This window comes from Clarias gariepinus, chromosome 13 (assembly GCF_024256425.1).
Source record: "Clarias gariepinus isolate MV-2021 ecotype Netherlands chromosome 13, CGAR_prim_01v2, whole genome shotgun sequence".
Classification (NCBI taxonomy): Eukaryota; Metazoa; Chordata; class Actinopteri; order Siluriformes; family Clariidae; genus Clarias; species Clarias gariepinus.
Genome location: NC_071112.1, coordinates 17,960,881 through 17,979,160, shown reverse-complemented (window position 1 = coordinate 17,979,160; position 18,280 = coordinate 17,960,881). Strand labels below are relative to the sequence as shown.

The following is an 18,280-nucleotide window of genomic DNA, read 5'->3' as shown; positions in this document are numbered from 1 at the left end:
TGTCAAGCACTGTAGTGTATCTACTATAACATTCTCTCCAGTTCAATTGACTCTACATATGCAAATGCAATGTTTGTTCATATTCTCTCTCCTGTGTCTCTTTGAACCTTGCTAAGTCAGTGTGGACAAATCTTGATGCTTCCGTTTAACTTCCTGGAATTGCCATGGCAGTTCTCAGGCCACCAGCTGCTGCTGCGCTGGCATGGGAAACATGTGGAGTGAAGAGAGGGAGAGAGAAAGACAGCCCATGCCAACAGGAGGTACCCACTGCCACTGGGGAAGCTCAGGGTTCGGGGCCAGGCACAGCTAGAGGAAAGCCTTGTAATGACATTTCACACAGGAAGGATGCATTTGAAATGTCTGCATGTTAGTACCAGTTGTAAATCCCTAAGGCCATGTGTCAGCGGTTAGCAGGCAAAGGAGTCGGTCTGCACTTTTAAAAGCGGCTATACTCAGCTGCTCATAGGTTTGGGGAGTTTGTTCTGGTTTTGCTCTGCTTCCTGTGCAAAACCTTCATCAGTCAGTATAACACTGCAAAATCAGCTTCCTACTGCTTTACCACTATCTCCTAACCTCATCAAAATACAAAGTTTTGTAGTTTGTATCTCCTGTACTAGTGCACTGGTCCTGGTTTTATACAAGTTCAGAGACACAAGACTCTAAATCTTACCTCAAGAACGCTAAGTGCAGAAGCACTTCAGCAGTGAAGGGAGACTTCTCTTCAGAAGCATCCCAGTAAACAGCCTCGGGCACTTCTTGTCTGGAATTCAATCTCTTTGTTCTCCTAAACTCCATGTGCACATGAAAGCCAGGAAGAGGGTGCGAACACTAGAGCCATTGTTGGTGCATACTCTCTCCTCCATGGTCTCCAGCACTGCCACAGGCTCAGCCACCAGGGCTAGAGTATGAGATTTGCAATTATCTGCTTTAGATGATGAGGTTCAAGCTATGCTGATTAGTTCTACAGTCTTCTTCACACAGAGTTATAAAAGTGAGCAGAGTGAATAAATGTACTTATGTTTTGCACAGTAAGTGAATAAAGGGTGTTTGTGTACTCAGGGGTGTATTCACTTTTACATGAATTGGCCATTTGTGTAACTTTTGAAAGTATTTTTGCAGTTTATATTATGGTTAACAAAGCGGAATTATTTGTGATGACACAGTTATAAAGAAGCACTAATTTAGATACTTCAGAACTGGCATGTTTGGCTAACGTAGCCAGTGTGAAAAATTAGGGAAGCAGTTGTGCATAAACAGCGCTTGCTGGAAAGTGGAGAATTTCTGACAGAAGCAAATGTATTCTGTGAGTTAATCAGTATATTGACACTCAGTAAGGCCGCACAGATTCACCCTTTAGTGTAAATGTTTAACACTTTTAAGTAGAAATGCACTGATTGCAATTTTCTATACCAGTTTCAGATTTTTCCAAACGTCTGACCTGGTGATTTAGATTTTTTGATTTGGTGGCATTTTTTTTTCTTTATAAATATAAATAAAAGCATGCACAAATATTTTTTTTACTTTTCTTTAATAAAAAACTTAAATAATAATAAAATATTGACCATAAAATAACTTTGGCATTTTTTCCAAAACTGCATAAGGTGACTTGTTATGTTATAAAAATTGAATAAATTTCAAATTTATTCGTCACATACGATCATACACAGTACGATATGCATTGAAATGCTTAAACGACCGCCCATGACCCTAAAAAGGATTATTAATAGGGAATAAATAGTGAATAAAATAAAAAAATACATATAAAAGAATAAGAAAGAAACTTTAGCTAAGGAAAATATAGCAACAAAAGATAAAACAAAATTTTAAATATAAGGAAAACCAAGCTGTACAAAATATGGAATATTTTAAATATGAAAAAAAATTCTGTACAAATATAGAAATATAGAAATATACGTTATGTTGTTATGTTACTGGACAGAAATAAAACTAATTTGATTTACAAATAAAAGTCAATGGACAATAAGTTGACAACTAACAAACAGGAGTGTGAAGGCTATCACTTGCATCTTCTGAGACACATGACACCAGCATCTTTTCAAACTCCCCATTCATCTTTAGAAGGCAGGAGGTAAATGCTGTTCATGGGAGTGGATTGGCTAGTGTCGCTTTCTAACTTGAGTACCACTAACATGCTCACTAGACTCTCAGCCACAGAGGCTGATCCACGGGACTGGTCATGGCTAATCATGTTGAAACCCATCCGATCTAGGTCGCTGCCTGTTCAATCAGTGCATTTCTACTATTAAGCATTAGTTTTGTGCTAAGCTTGTACTCACGTTTGTTTAGGTCAATGCAAATACCACTCATAACTTGAAGAAGAAAAAAGCCTAAATAATTCAAACATCCATCAAAAGTTAATGAAAATCATCAACTCATTTATCTTGTTTAAGGTAATCAAGGACAATGGAATTGTCCCTCAATGAATTTGGCCTTGCTGTTAATGTTATGAGGTAGGGACAGTAAATAAACCATGAGATGCTCTATGCTGCTCTTTTTGTCGATATGCTTGATGGTATGGATGGTATGATGGATCAGGGGTGGGGGTAATATTGTGAGCTGCCAACACTACACCCTGGCCCTGGCATAGTGGGTAGTATTGTATGCCATGCATTGTGTGCAAGGTCCCAGCAGGGAAACAGCTGTGGCTGATGGACTTTCCAGACCTGTGTGTTGGCGGCGTAACATTTTCTGTCCATAGCCTTCATCATGGGCCAACAGTTATCGTACACTGACCCTTACATTCCTTTCTCTGCATCTTTTCCTTCGTGTAAGCTTTTAGTCCCTCATTTTTATTATCTGTCATAGCACATAAAATGTAGCTGCCAGTCAAATAAATTAGTAATTGTGAAGAAAATTTGGGTATTGGTGTATATTTTTATGGTTTGATTTAATATAGTGCACAGAGATGCTAGACCTATGATATACAGTATAAGTAATGTCATCCAGCATTGAAAACTACATACCAACTGAGGGTGGTACTGTAGTTTTGTGCTACATTTGGAATGTTCTGAAATGAGTTCATGTTGTAAACATGTTATTTATGTTCAACTGGATATACTTTCTGCTTTTGTACACATAATTGTAAATCTTTTACTTATAAAAGGGGTAGCTCAGCGGTTAAGGCATTGGACTATGGTTCGGAAGATCCCAGGTTCAAACCTCACAACCACCAAGTTGCCACTGTTGGGCCCCTGAGCAAGGCCCTTAACCCTCAACTGCTCAGATGTGTAATTAAAAAAAAAGAAGAAAAAAAAGGATAAGAGCGTCTGCCAAATGCGTAAATGTAAAATCCCATAACCTCAAATTCTCCACCTAATATTGTCAGTGTCATGTTTCTGTAATTGCTCTTGCTGTCTTTGCATTCGGACTATGTGTTATATATGTAATTAGGGACATTTATTAGGGGCCTTTATGTCCCGTGTGCATCGGCATCTGTAGTTCAAAATAAAAATCAGCCCATTTATCAAACTGACCAATCAAAGTTGATTTGATTTTAGCATGTGATGTGGTGGCCAATTTGTCTGTAAAAATAATTCCTAATGCTCCCTGAACCACTTGTTCGATGTGATAACCTGGTCATTTAGTACATTCAGGTTGTCATGTGACTTTGTTTTGTGGTCATATAAGGTTAATGAGGCTTGTACAGTGGCCACTATGCATGATGGGTGCATTTTTTCATATTCTTACCTTGGCACATACCCATTGCTCTAAAATAGGGTAAATCTACACTAAGTCTATCAGACCTATCAGGGATGATTTTTTATGACAACCTATACAGTATGCTCACTAACAAATTTAAGCTGTTAAAGTTTATGGGCTAAATAGCTGTTTAGTCCCAATTCTGTGAGTTCTTGTTACACTGTGGCAGTAAAAATGCTCTATCTTTTACTTTTAAATGTAGATGTTATTTCTGCTGTTGATATTTTTTGCAATATGTTTGGATATTTGACTCTTCTGATACTGTTTGGACTGAACTGTGTGTTAGGAGAGTGCGTACACAACCACTCTACGATGATAAAGAGCCGCCCAGTGATTTTCTTTTCATTTATCAAAATAACATGCCTCTTTTGAAATCAGGCCAATCGCAAATGCCTGTCACTGTGACGCCACACCACAAGAGGCCACTCCTACACTAGTTGATTGACGCTGGTGTTTTAGCAAAGACCCGCCCCGAGTGAGAAGAAGTAGTCGGCAATTGTTTTTCGCCGCTGGAGCGAAATGTCGCCTAAGCGAGTGTGGTGTACAGTTGTTGGGGGTAATAGCGAACACAGCAGTCTTCATTCACTACCAACATTCTGAGCCGCTGAGGACGCAGTGGCTGAATTTAGTTTTTAAAGCTAACGTCCCCGCCGATTTACCTAAATGCGTTCATGTTTGCGCTAATCATTTTTCACCAGACTGCTTCATAAACGCGGGTCAATATAAAGCTGGTTTTACTAGAAAGCTGCTTCTAAAAAATGGATCTGTACTAACGCTTTGTGTTCCTGCTTCATCTTCACCAGGCTCAGTGAGTAATTTCTTTTTCTATGAATCTTTGCAGATCGCCTTTTTAATAATCACGATGAATGCGGAGTGTAAGTTAACTTACACTCTCATAGAACATGGTTATGGCTTCTTCTCTGTGTACATCCGTCTCTATATAATCCCGTTTATAATAAACAATGCATTAAGGTGATTGTCTAGTTGCAAACCTTTGTTACGTTAAATGGTTTATAACGATGTCTGTCGAAGATTGAGAAGTCATGTAAACACATCAGTAAACACATCGCGTCCATATCTCTCTCAGTAAGTTTTTCCGCTTTTGTTGTTGTTGCTCGCGGCAGCGTAACAGCCCGTTAATTCATGCCCATGCAGTGATGAGAAAGACAAATCGAGTCGATGCATGTCCATTCTTTTAATTTCTGCGTTATCAGGCGATATTACAAACTTCCGCGTAGGTTCCGTACTTAAATTAAACCAAAAACGACTGAAGAAAACAGGCTCAGGCTCTATATTCCAGCGTTTTCCAGTTTGGACTGCATTACCCACGAAGCACTGCGTTGTGGGCAATGCTTTGTGGGTAATGCAGTCCAAAGCATTGCCCACACTGGGCTACACTCCCGTGGCTATACCCCACGTGTGTTGTGAAGACATGCCCCACAGAACTGGGGGGGCGGGCTCAGCAGAGATCATAAGCATTTAAGGGAACATGTACTAGAATAGGTTGCTGAGAACAGAGCTAGTTTTTACCAGGTAAAAGTAGTGCCTTTTTTACACAACCATTGAGAATTTTTTATTAAATATATTACAAACCTTTCATTAGGACCCTTAAGATCATATTAACATTTAATGAAAAATGTTTCTGGATGACCCCTTTAATATGAATGACACCATTGTATGGTAATATGCTATTTTAGATGTGACCTGGGTATCAGGTACATGCAGTTGCTTAGAATTACAGAAGTGTCATGAGAAAAAAATAATTTTCTTATTGTGACTGTCATAATTACTGACTATCAGATTAAAGAGCAAAGACTTTCCAGAGCATATCTTTAATCTAGTGTCAGTTAGCTCTTCTTGTGACTGCCTTAAACAGTAATTAACAGCACATAACCTACAGAATAAAATAGTTGCTAAACATTAGCTAATTAGCTATTTTTTATAAGCTTGCATAAGTCTTTGAAGAGATAAGACTTCTCTGGCTGTAATATCGCAGCACACTTTTGCAGAACATGGCAGTCATGTCAGCTTGTATTTCCTTATCGCCACGTCTGTTGTTAGCAGGTAACAGGAAGGGTAAGTTGTTGTGCTGATGTTCATCTCTCTGTTCTGCTAACCTAACTAAGCAGTGCATCTTGTGGTCTGTCTGTGTCAAACTCGTTTGCCAGCCATTTCTAGGACTGTTTTCTGTGACATTACACCTGACAAAAGATAACTATAACTACAAACAGGCAACAGTGCTCATAAAATTCAGTTTAGAAACAATAAGAGCATTGAACATGTGTTCTTATGCATGCACACAAAACTAAAAATTCAACTTGGGCTTTCCAGCAGCAATCTCTGTGGCAATAAGTCCAGACAATATACTGGATGGGTGTGATAGCAACTCTTATTGGGGCACCCAATTTTAAACAACACAACAACAAATTTATAAAAATAAAATATGGCTCTTACATTTCCAGCCCCTAATTGACAGGCAGGAAGCCTGACAATTACACACATTTTTTTTTTGTTTTCTTTTTTTTTTTTTTTTTTTTAACAATAGAGCCACAAAATTAAACCTTCTTAACCTTTTAAACTCTTTTGTTTACTATTTAACTTAAGGCATTTGTATCTTAATGTACCAAAAAAAAATCATAACTAGTTATGACGTAATTAACAGTCCATTTTACATATGAGGCACAACTTGTTTCCCTGCCTGTCAATTAGGGGCTGGAAATGTAAGAGCCATATTTCATTTTTATAAATTTGTTGTTGTGTTGTTTAAAATTAAGTGCCCCAATAAGAGTTGTAATCACACCCATACAGTATATTGTCTGGACTTGTTGCCACAGAGGTTGCTGCTGGAAAGCCCAAGTTGAATTTTTAATTTTGTATGCATGCATAAGAAAACATGTTCAATGCACTTATTGTTTCCAAACTGAATTTTATAAGCACTGTTGCCTGTTTGTAGTTATACATACAGTGGTTATCTAGTCTCTCTGTCATGGTTTAGTTACAACTCTGGACAAGTACTGTACAAGTCAGAAAGCAATGGATAGAAATTGACTGTTGATTAAATATCGCATTTAAAATGTTACCTACATGGCAAAATTCCTAGTGTTAAATTAAGACCCAGAATGTTAAATTGACACTGATTAAATCAGCTCTGAAACTGTTAAAACATAGCTGGAGATTTTACTTTGTAGGTATATGGGGCAATATGGATGTACATCGCACAATAAATAATATCTTTAACGTATTTAGTATAGTGCTTTGAAAAAGTACAAATAGAAATCACGGACCTTATGCAGCTGATTTTATATATATATACTATACGGCTTTATCCTATATAAGGGGTTGCAGGGGGCCTGGAGCCTATTCCAGGAGACTTAGGGCATGAGGCGGGGTACTCAGGGGGGGGGCTCAGCAGAGGTCATGAGCATTTAAATTAGCATGTACTGAAACAGGTTGCTGAGAACAGTGCTAGTTTTTACCAGGTAAAATTAGTGTTTTTTTTACACAATAATTTTGAATTTTTAATTAACATATAATACAAACTTTTCATTAGGACCCTAAAGATCATATTAACATTTAATGAAAAATATGATGTGTAGGACCTTTAACGAGTCCTCTATAATTTCAGCATTGATATATATTATCAGCCGCGGTGTCACAGTACAAACAAAATATGTATTAGAATCCTGCTATTCACTGTTTCTTTCACCCAGTCACTGTGTAATTAGATGTCTTTTGTGACTGAATTTGGGATTTGATGGTGTTTGACATATATAAGCTCGTATATTATGTACACATGTTCATAACAAATGTAACAAATTCCTTACCGGTATCAGTCTGACATCAATACTGTTACAATTACTATTAACACAACATGTGGTCGTTGGTTCAAAAGAATACAAAGCCCAGAGTATTCTTTACTTGTAGACTCATAATTAGCCACCAATATTAGGGTTATTAAGAATGTCCAAAATGTTTTATGACAATGTCTTCTGTAGATATCAAATGAGAGTTATTTCAGATTAGGTTTGTGTTGCGTAAACTGGTGTAACGCCTCTGACAGGTGGGATCTCTGGTGACTCTTGAGAAGAGGAAGTGACTCTGTATCGTTGGATGCAGTCATTTCCTGGCAGGGACCATTTAAAACAAGCAATTCTCTCACTACTCTGACTTCACACATATATTGTCTTTAAATCATATGGACCTCTAGACAGCTGGGCCCCAACATCAGTATCATTACAATAACATTACCACAATTTCCAGAAATAGATATCTGACAGACTTTCAGGACTTTTCTGGACACTGTTGATTAAAGTTGTGTCCGTATAATAAGGGCTTTGTAACAGAAACGTGTGTTGTGTGTGCTTGACATTTAATTGTGTTAGACTTACATAATTATTAGTTTTATTACATACCCAGTTGAAAGTAGCAAAAGCATGAACTATTGCCGCCTGCTGTAAAGGTACTTCACCTCAGTTCTACTCACTCTGGTATGAGGAGAGAGAAGTGTGTAGCCCGAGGAAGTGAGGATGACTCATAGCTATAGGATCTGTTCCAACAGATGTTTTTAACCACGTCTTCTTGCTAGGCTAAATGCTATTCTGGGCATTTACACAAGGCCCTCTACACCACATGTCTCTCAGCTTGTGTAATCTGCTTGTGAGGAGAGCCATTCCTCAAAAACATAGAAGCTCACTCATCTCTATCGTTATGGCCTTTCAGATTTTAATGGATTTTATTAGATCTCGTTTTACATCCTGACATTTGGGAAATTAAAGTTTGTGGCTGAAAATTATACATTAGTAACTACCAGTTTATTTGGTTATTAGGAAGTCCAAAAATGCTCATTCTAATAAGTTATATGTCATGTGATTAAGGTTTGATGTACAGTATAAATCAGTTGGCATTCAAATAAATAATGAAAAGTGTAAAACGAGTGATGTAATTGTTCCACTAACCCTTTCAAATGTATACTCTTTTACTGCTTATCCTGTGTTGGGTTGCATTGGGATATCCAAAGGAGCTCAGGGCACAAAGTGGGGGACACCCTGCTTATAGCACATTTGGCACCATGTATTAGAATTTTTCTTGAACAGGCTACACTAGCATAAGACCACAGACTCAGACTGTAATATTTCTTCTCTTTAAATCTGTTACCAAGCGTGGCAGCCAAAAAGTGTAAATTATTTTTAAAGATTATATATATATTTATTTCATCCTTATCCAAATAGAAATTTGTGATAATTTGTGCTAATGTTACAGTGTGGAGTGGTAAAAGAAAAATATATTAAAGGTAATGAAGTATAGCATTTTGCCATTACAGTTGGATAGCAGGCCATAAACACAGTCAAATGGCTTTGTTGATTGTCAAAAGTGTGCAGAGTATGCATTTCATTAGACATTAATCTGAAGAAGGGTATATTGGACTATGTTCCTGGCTCCTTATATTACAGGAAATTGGTCCCAAATGAAATTAACATGAAACGTGGGAATTAAACCTGTATTTTTGAAGAGGTACTTAGTTGGATGAATCTTGAACCTCTTTGTATGATTCTAATTGAACTGATTTCATGCAAGCAACATGAGTACTTTGAGTCCCTTTCGTGTCATAATTAAAGCTGGTTGTAGCAGTGTGATTGTGATGGGGAATATTTTCCTGACACACCCTGATATCCCCTGAGTCTATCTGAACAATGTTACTATTACCTTCATCACTGCAGTTTACCCTCATTTGAAAGGAAGGAGACTTCCAGCATGCACCATATTCCAAAGTATCATGACTAAATGATTCCATAATTCTGCCAAGCTTTCTGAGTTTTACTGGCCTGTACCTAGACTGAATCTCAAACCTATCAAGTATGTAGGATCCAGGATTACTCATAACAACGCTGACATAAAATTTGCAGCAAGTCTTTTGTAGAATACATGCCTAGGCAAAGCAAACTCATGCTGTTCTGAAGATAAAAAATGTACCTAATACTGACATCTAATTTGGCCATTTTATTCGTCACATGGGATTTTAGGAGGTTGGATTATAGGAATGGAAATCACCAGGCACAACTCAATACGATTTTATCCCAATGGCTAGCCAATTAGATTTGTGTTGCGATTCTATAAGTATCATGATTTTATATATATTCCAGTTCAATGTTAATTTTTTTCTCTCAGATTTTGTTAAAATGCTAAACAAACTTTAGAGGTAAATTACTCCTATTTCACAGGATGTCGCGCTGCCCGTCAATGTGTGAATAGTTTAGAGCACCGCCTGTAGGATTATAGAGAAATGGCACAAATAATAATAATAAAAAAAAAGGCTTTGGATTTCAAAAAATCGCGGTACATCACTGAATCGATTTGTTATCCATTATCACTAATGCTGTAAGTGTGAGTATGAATACTGGAATTATTATTATAATTATCAAACACTGTTTGTTGTCTTTAGTTCCCTGAGTGCGGATTCTTCGGTATGTATGACAAGATCCTACTCTTCCGCCATGACCTGAACACTGACAACATTCTGCAGCGACTAACGTCAGCAGAGGATATCCACGAGGGAGACCTTATTGAGGTGGTCCTTTCAGGTAGGTTATGAGTTTTTACCTTGATCTACAGGAAAGAAGTTCTTTGAAAGCTTTGCCAAGGGCATTTTTTAGGAAACCGCAGAAATCCTGTTTCATGTTTTCAAACAGATGGTCAAGGCTAGTGAGCTTGATATGGAACAGGCTAGTGTTAACTGGATGAGACTGGAGAATAATTCTAGACTGTGCTGGTACTGGCAGGCCACATTTCTCGTCAACAGAATATCAATAAAAGCTTAATTATCTTCGATCAGCTATGAGCAAAACAGTTAAGACCATTCAAAACACATTTTAATGCAAGCCCCGAGTTAATGCATGTGCGTGTTAAGAAAATTCAAGCCAGACACGTAGACGCAAGGATTTATCTTTTTTCATGGCGACAGGGATGGTGACATACAGGCCCGTAATATTTAAACAATCTTGTCTACTGTTATACTCTGTTAAAATCAGTAAGTTGAAAGTCATTAAAAGCAAGTTGGAAAAAAACAGCTTTTGGATTTACAGTAGGCTTCTGTGTCTGGGAAATGTTTATGGGCTGTTCCTGTCCTGAATGGCTTTTGCATCCTGCACTGTGAGTGCTGCTCTGTGAGCACTGATTTTCCTGTCATTTATGTCATCTCCACAGGGGAGTAATACCGCACACCTGCCTCGCACATCCTTCTTGCCGCGCACACGCCAAGCGAAAATTAGTATCATATTCTGGCACTCATGCTTGATTTAGTATTGTCCTGTAATCACACCAAAACTCTAAGTAGCATCCTTTCTTTGGAAATAGAGAAGAGTTCTTCGTTAATAAATCACACAGCATGTTAAACGTACTGTAAGGCACTTTTAACCTATCGTACCATAGCTAGGTATTTCGAATAGCTATGACACGTCTCTCACAACACGTCTCTCACAACCCTTCGTTGTTTATGTCTGGACAGTCTCCTGTTATGCAACATTTGTGGTCATCAAATGTCTTTGATGGAAAATTGGCTACACGGTGCAGAGGGACAGGAGGACAGCTTTGACTTGGCGTTTAGCTCAAAGGCAGGAGTTTGTTTTTGTTACAGTAAACGATGGTAGTTGTTTCTGCTGTGAAGTGCCGCGGGGACATAAGAAAACTGCAGGACCTGAGTTTTCCGGATCCGCAGGAGGTCATTCAGTGCTTAGTCTAATTTGAGATAGCACTTCTACAGTCCTCGCTACAGCTGATTCCATCTTGATCCTGTCCTTTTAAGTGTGTTCAACTATCCAGGAATGTGTTTGTGGATGACTTAGATTTCAGCCAGTTTGCTTTTCACATCTATTGAAGAAAAGAAAATTAAACAGTGTTATGTGTTCCATTATTGGTAATGTTTACTTTGAAGTGTCAAGGGTCTATGTGTGTGTGTGGGGCCTTTAGCATTTAAAACAACGAATAATAATTCTTAAGCATATAGGGAATTACTACAGACAGCCATCATTCACTCACTTTTATTAAGTGAAATTGTCCTGGTTAGTGGAGCTAAGCTTATTCCAGGAACACTGTGCATGAGGAACAGTGCAGGAACATACCCTGGGTGGGCTGCCAATCCATAGCAAGGCAGCATACACAAATTGACACCTTGGGGCAGTTAATCTTAGCCTGTTCACCTTATGGTATGTTTTTGGAGGTGCAAAAAATAACAGAGAAGCTGAAAGTCACAGAATGCACAGAAATCCTGTGCGATACAGACACAGAAATGCACAGAAACTCTGCACACATTAACCTCAGAATCTCACCAGGGACACTGAAGCTGTGAGGCTGTGAGGCTGCGATGCTAGTCGCTGCTCCGCCCACCACAGACAACCTTCTTATTATATTACCACAACCAAACATTTTATTATAGTTGCATGTACTGAGAAAAAAATGGAAAACCTTTTTCTTACTTAAAACACACTTGTAATGAAAGTTTAATGGAAGTTCATATTAGGTCAGAATATTTCTTTACTATATCTGTGATATTGCCAGGTTGTCTGATTTATTTTCCATGCTATGTGCCATTGTGTTTTGGCACATTTAGGTACCTTTGTAAGCATTTGATTACTTCTTGGACATTTGAATTATGGTTTTACATAATGTGGGTGATGTGGTGTTTTCATGAATGCCTCATTATGTGTTTGTGCCAAGGCTTTGTACTGCTGCCTGGCATGTGACTTGCTGGCAGCTTCAGTCTTCAGCTTTATGCCTTTGATCCATGGAGAGGAGCTCACTCATGCAGGGCTCATGATATCTAGCTAAAGAATCAGTGTCTCTTTCTCTTACTATCTGTATGCCAAGCCAAAAGAAATCACTCATTCTGTGGTTTCATTAATCAGTCCAAAGTATAAGTTTGTCCAAAAATGTTCTAGTATAGTATGGTAAAAGCTGGAGCAAGAAAAAAATGGAAAAGAAAATGATGTATAGCGTTTTCATAAACTCCTCAGTGTTTCGATTTTATTAGATAGTCTGAAGAAGGGTGCATAGCACCAGAGTGTTCCTGGCTTTTTATCCACAAGGAAACCACTCCCAACTGCTATCAAGTTTTTTTTTTTCCAATCAGCCACTGATTTATCACTGATGAGTGATACAGATGAGAAGACTTTAATCTGAAGATTAGGCATTTAATCTCACTTTCCGTTACCCACTGTAAGCTCATTTCAGTTATATGGAAGATGCAGGTGTACACCATCAGTGTTTTCTTCTCCATGCTCCAGTCACAAAAAGAGACTTTTACTATAAAACTTTACAGGTCAATTGGATTTTTCTGTCTGCTTCTCTATAGCTGTTCTGGGATCCTCATCAGTGTAGCACAGATGGTTGAATAAAAGTCCTTAAAAGCAAGCTATGTCTACTTCACCTGTTTTTTTTTCTTTTCTATAGTTCTGATGTACAGTATAAAGCTTAGATTGATCTCACACAGTTACTGCCAGTTACTGCAGCCTTATACTCAGCATTTACTTATACTCAGCATAAACATCTTTACAGTTATTTCATCCTCGTCTCTTTTACTTTGACCTAGTGTCAAATGGTCTGCAATTTCCTTTTTTTTTTGTTCCCTGTTTACTCAGTACAAATGCTATATAATGGTGCTACAACAGCTACAGTATATGTTAAGAGCAGTTTAGTGTATCATGAGGCATAACCTGCATGAGGACATCATCCTCTAATTTGGAATCATTTCTACAAGTTTTGACCTGATGCATGAATCAACCAGATGACTTCACTATTGTTTAAAAGTAACCACTAGGGAGTGTTTTCGGGGCTGTAAAATGCATCAACACTGTGCTGTGACTCACAGCTGAATCATATCTGTGAATCACTTTTCCTGACTAAAGTAGTGTTTTACTGTACTGTTTGTGGTTTAGCCTTTAGCAGATTTGCACAAATTAGGCATCTGAAAAAAATAATCATAATATTGGTAAACTATTTACAGTTGTATATCTAGGACAGATATATATATATATATATAAATTCATATTATTATTATTCATATATATATAAATAATACATATATATAAATTCAGAATGCATTACTGGATTTCACTAGTGCCCAGGTCTTTTATTTTCTTTAATTCATAAAGTCATCATCGTAGTCTATACCACTTTATCATGTACACAGGGTCGTGGGGGGGCCTGGAGCCTATTCCAGGAGACTTAAGGCAGGGCACACTCTGGACAGGGTGCCAATCCATTGCAGGCCTAATTCATAAAGTGATTAATATTAAATACATTTATAATAATAAAATGTTTTTTCTGTTTTTTTTTTATTGTTTTTTGTTTTTTATTTTATTTTTGTGTTGTGCCGTTTACTCTCATTAAGTCCATTTTTTGGTTCAGTTCATTTTTAAGTTACTTTTAAATTACAGCTCAGGCTACTGTGGAAGACTTTCAGATTCGGCCTCACGCCCTCTACGTGCACTCATACAAGGCCCCTACTTTCTGTGACTACTGTGGGGAGATGCTGTGGGGTCTCGTTCGACAAGGTCTTAAATGTGAAGGTAATGCTTTAGATTTCATTAACATTTTAAGATTACCGCACTTAAGAAATTCATGAATGTTAACTAGATCAAAATACAAATCTGTAATAAAAGCTGTCTGTATATAACATGATTACACACAAACTTTGCTATGTATCTTTCGATTACATAGAAACACAAACTTATATGAGTGGTCATTCAGTACATAAGAACAATACATTACACATGTGCACCATATGGGTCTCAGAGCTGTGGATGTCTGCACACCAAAGGCCAAAGCATCAAGTGCTTTCCAGACACAGCGCCGAGCACACTGATTCAGTGCCTCTGGCTTAGGCTAACTATGTCGTGCAGTGAGATGTCTCAATGCTGTGTTGGCTTCCCCTTGACTTTATCCAGCTAGTCTTTGAAGCCCAATAAAGCAGCTTTTTGATTGGAGCAGAGCGTATCTTTGCCAAGCGTTGGATGTGGCTTTTAACGTTTGCTTCTATAATATCCTTCGCTAATGGATACTGGCTGCTATACTAAACTTCATAAGTCGTGCCAAGAGCTGATTATTGTCTATAAATTTAATATAGAAGCTTAAGTTTTACTAAATCCTTATCTAAATGGTTTCGAATGTGATATGAGCTTTCTGTTTTTTTTTTAAGCTGTTTCTCTTTTCCATTTGAAGTGAGAGTGTTTATGGAGCTCTCTAGTGGACGTTTAAGAGAACTGACAAAAAGAACAAACAATGCAATCATATCTGCTCTCATGTAATGTGTCTAAATTTGTTAGCGGTAGTCCTGGCATTCATATGTCATGTTTATTTATTAGGTTGTGGGCTGAATTACCACAAGCGGTGCGCCTTTAAGATCCCAAACAACTGTAGCGGAGTCAGAAAGAGGCGCCTTTCCAATGTTTCTCTTCCCGGTTCATCACTGTCCATCCCTCGGCCTCTACCCGCAGAAAATGCTGTGGTGACCTTGGAGGAGGTAAGGGAGTCTCAGTATGCGTCCTTATGATTTATCTTCTCCTCTTCTCTGGAGTGTAGTCATTTGTATTACATTTATTACTTTCTCGACTTTTGTGTGTCTAGTTTTGTATATAAAGCAATAAATATAGATGTTTTTGTTCTGTGGAATTGAAAGGAATGCTTGATTTAGATTTTCTGATGTTTGACATTGAAGAGAGGAAAGGATTCAAAACTTAATTTACTGTCCATTAAGTAATGTAAATCATACTGACACTCTGTATTGGAACCATCCTTGGAATTACATTTCCCTGTTTTTAGGAAATGCAGGTTTGCACCAGTGTCCGTTTTGGCACAGAATGACAAAATGTCATCAATCTAGCATGTTCAAAACTACTAGTTTATACTTCTACTAGTTTACACAATGCAGTATCCATAAGGCTGCTAAGCTGTTCTTTTTGTGGAAATCATGCATATTTAGCTCTCTCAAGAAAAAAACTAAACACAGCCCCTCAGTGTATAGTCTGCATAGGTTGTGGACATGGATGAATCGAGATCAGAAGTTGATCATTTATGCAACATGTCTAAGCTTAGCACAACAAGCACTCTTCATTGTTCCTTGAAGACTACTGGATATACTGATATACAGATATAATGTAAAATAAGTGAGTAAAATGTAAGATGATTTTGAAGTACAAAAGAATTGTGTAGCCAGTCAGTATGAGAGTAAAATGATTTAAAGGTTGGATTTGTGCTATTCCAACAATAAGATAAAACACATTCCTAATTGTTTGGTTGCAGACACAAGAATTCATATAAAATGAACACCAAGCTTGTTGGAACTGGCTGCTACTCAAACGTTGTGTAACTATTCATCTGGCGTTCATCCAGTTCCAAGTATTTTTTAATGAAAATGGAATGAAATAAATCAAGTCTCTGTGGATTCTTCTGTGTTGTTGTGCCCAGACACACTGTATGTGAAACGCACTAGGTTTAGTTAGGTTTTATTAAAGCTCTGTTCGGTCTGTTTTGAAGCAGGAAAACATCAGAAGTTGAAAGAATTTGTCTTTGGGGTTTTTATCATTTACTGTTTCCTGTGAATGTGACAAAGTTTGGCCATGTCATTTAAAACATCTGTTGAGGAAACACCGTGTGACAGTTACAGTTCATCATGTCTTACTTTGTAAAAATTCTTTCTTATTTTCCTCTTTCCCCAATGGTATATCCAGCAACAGCGCCCCCATCAGGAAGCCGGGAAGCGAATCCCATCCTGGAGTGGTCGGCCGATCTGGATGGAGAAGATGGTGCTGGGGAGGGTGAAAGTGCCACATACTTTTGTCATCCACACATACACACGCCCCACCATCTGCCAGTACTGCAAACGCCTGCTCAAGGGCCTGTTCCGCCAGGGCATGCAGTGCAAAGGTGAGTCTCTCATTCTGCTCTCTAGGAATATGCATGTAAGCACTCTGAAAAAATAAACATATCCATTGTTTCTCTTAGATTGCAAGTTTAACTGCCACAAGCGATGTGCATCCAAGGTACCAAAAGACTGTCTTGGGGAAGTAGTCTTCAATGGAGGTACAAAGCAGTTGTTTATAGTTGTGTATCATTTTGATGCTTCATGGCCAGGAAGTGTTTTTCATGTCATACGTTCTGTGTGTTTTATGTCAGAACCAGCCAGTCCAGCTCCAGATTCTGACACCACCATGGAAGTGGATATCAGTGATGTCAACAGTGACAGCAGCAGAGGCCAGGACGACTCTGAAGAACCCTCTACTCCTGAGGACAAGGTCTTTCGGGACTATCCATTCTCAGACCAGGAGAAAGACGAGGAGCCAGTAAAAGCTCCTCAGATCAGGTATGTACTGATTTGCATGCCAAAGGTCAGAAGGTGGATTGATCTGCATGTACAACCCTTGTGTTTTGGTTATTCACTAAATAATTTGACCGTTTAAATAATCAGAGTGTTGTGATATGAGAGTGATCGAAATGACATTTCTTATTCTCCCCATTATCTGGAGATCGCAAGATCAATTGACGCTACAACCATCTGAAGCCGGGAGTCATACACGCAGTCTCACTTGAGTCATAGTAACACTAGCCAATGTGTTGGACATCTGTGAGCTTACACAAGTGGAAGGAGCAGATAGTGCTTTCATTTGAGTGTGTTACACCGTCTCCAGTGTTGCGTGAGCAGCAATTCGCAGAGCCGCAGTCAGCTGGCATCACAAGTCTAGGGGGACTCATGTGATAGTCTTCACCCTCCCTGGTTGGTAGTTCTCGCATTGATGGGAGAAAGCCTATCAGAGAGATGGTGGAACGTGGCTATGAATAAATTAGTGGGAAAATCAAGGGGGAAAAAAAACAAACAAAAATAACTGAATAAATGAATTAATTAATGATATTTCTAATAATACCTCCGTTGTCCTGTTCCCCGCAGTGAGTAACTGATTGTTTTTTTTGTTTGTTTGTTTTACAGTTTTGGTGTGTATAAACATATTATTAGATTCAGACTGTTTTTTGTTTTTGTCTTTCTTTAGCCCATCCACTAGCACTAATATCCCATTGATGCGTGTAGTGCAGTCCATTAAACACACCAAGAGAAGAAGCTCCACTATGGTCAGGGAGGGATGGATGGTGCACTACACCAGTAGAGACAACCTTGTAAGATCCTTCAGCAACTTTTACTTTCATTTATAGCTTAATAAATACAAGGGGTGTTCAAATTATAAGAACAACTACCTTTATTTCTCTACTTCAGTCTTCCTGCTATACTAATGCATCTACCCAGCATTTCACTAAGGCTTGGATACTATCAGGGTAGTTTTCTTAGTACACCAGAGCCATGATCAGACTGCTTCATGTCCTAGGAACTCATTTAAATGAATAAACATCTTGTTTGATTACCAAAGCCGTTCTGTTTTTGCAGGATAATGCACAACTCCATACTGCCTACTGCACCACTTGCACATTACAGAAACTCGGCTGTGAGTTATTAAAACTTTAGCTCCATGCAGTTTTGACTTCACTCCAATCCATTTCCACATGTTTGGGCCATTAAAGGAGT

At 38.2% G+C, this 18,280-nt stretch overlaps 1 protein-coding gene across 1 annotated transcript in view; it reads left to right on the top strand.

The window, feature by feature from the left end:
- prkd3 (protein kinase D3) overlaps positions 1 to 18,280 on the top strand; it is a 51,811-nt gene that overhangs the window by 20,158 nt on the left and 13,373 nt on the right. The window contains exons 3-9 of the mRNA XM_053509673.1: positions 10,160 to 10,298; positions 14,148 to 14,279; positions 15,075 to 15,232; positions 16,440 to 16,635; positions 16,714 to 16,791; positions 16,885 to 17,071; positions 17,754 to 17,877. Of these exons, the coding sequence (XP_053365648.1) occupies positions 10,160 to 10,298; positions 14,148 to 14,279; positions 15,075 to 15,232; positions 16,440 to 16,635; positions 16,714 to 16,791; positions 16,885 to 17,071; positions 17,754 to 17,877 (1,014 nt within the window). The remainder of the gene's footprint in view (positions 1 to 10,159; positions 10,299 to 14,147; positions 14,280 to 15,074; positions 15,233 to 16,439; positions 16,636 to 16,713; positions 16,792 to 16,884; positions 17,072 to 17,753; positions 17,878 to 18,280) is intronic.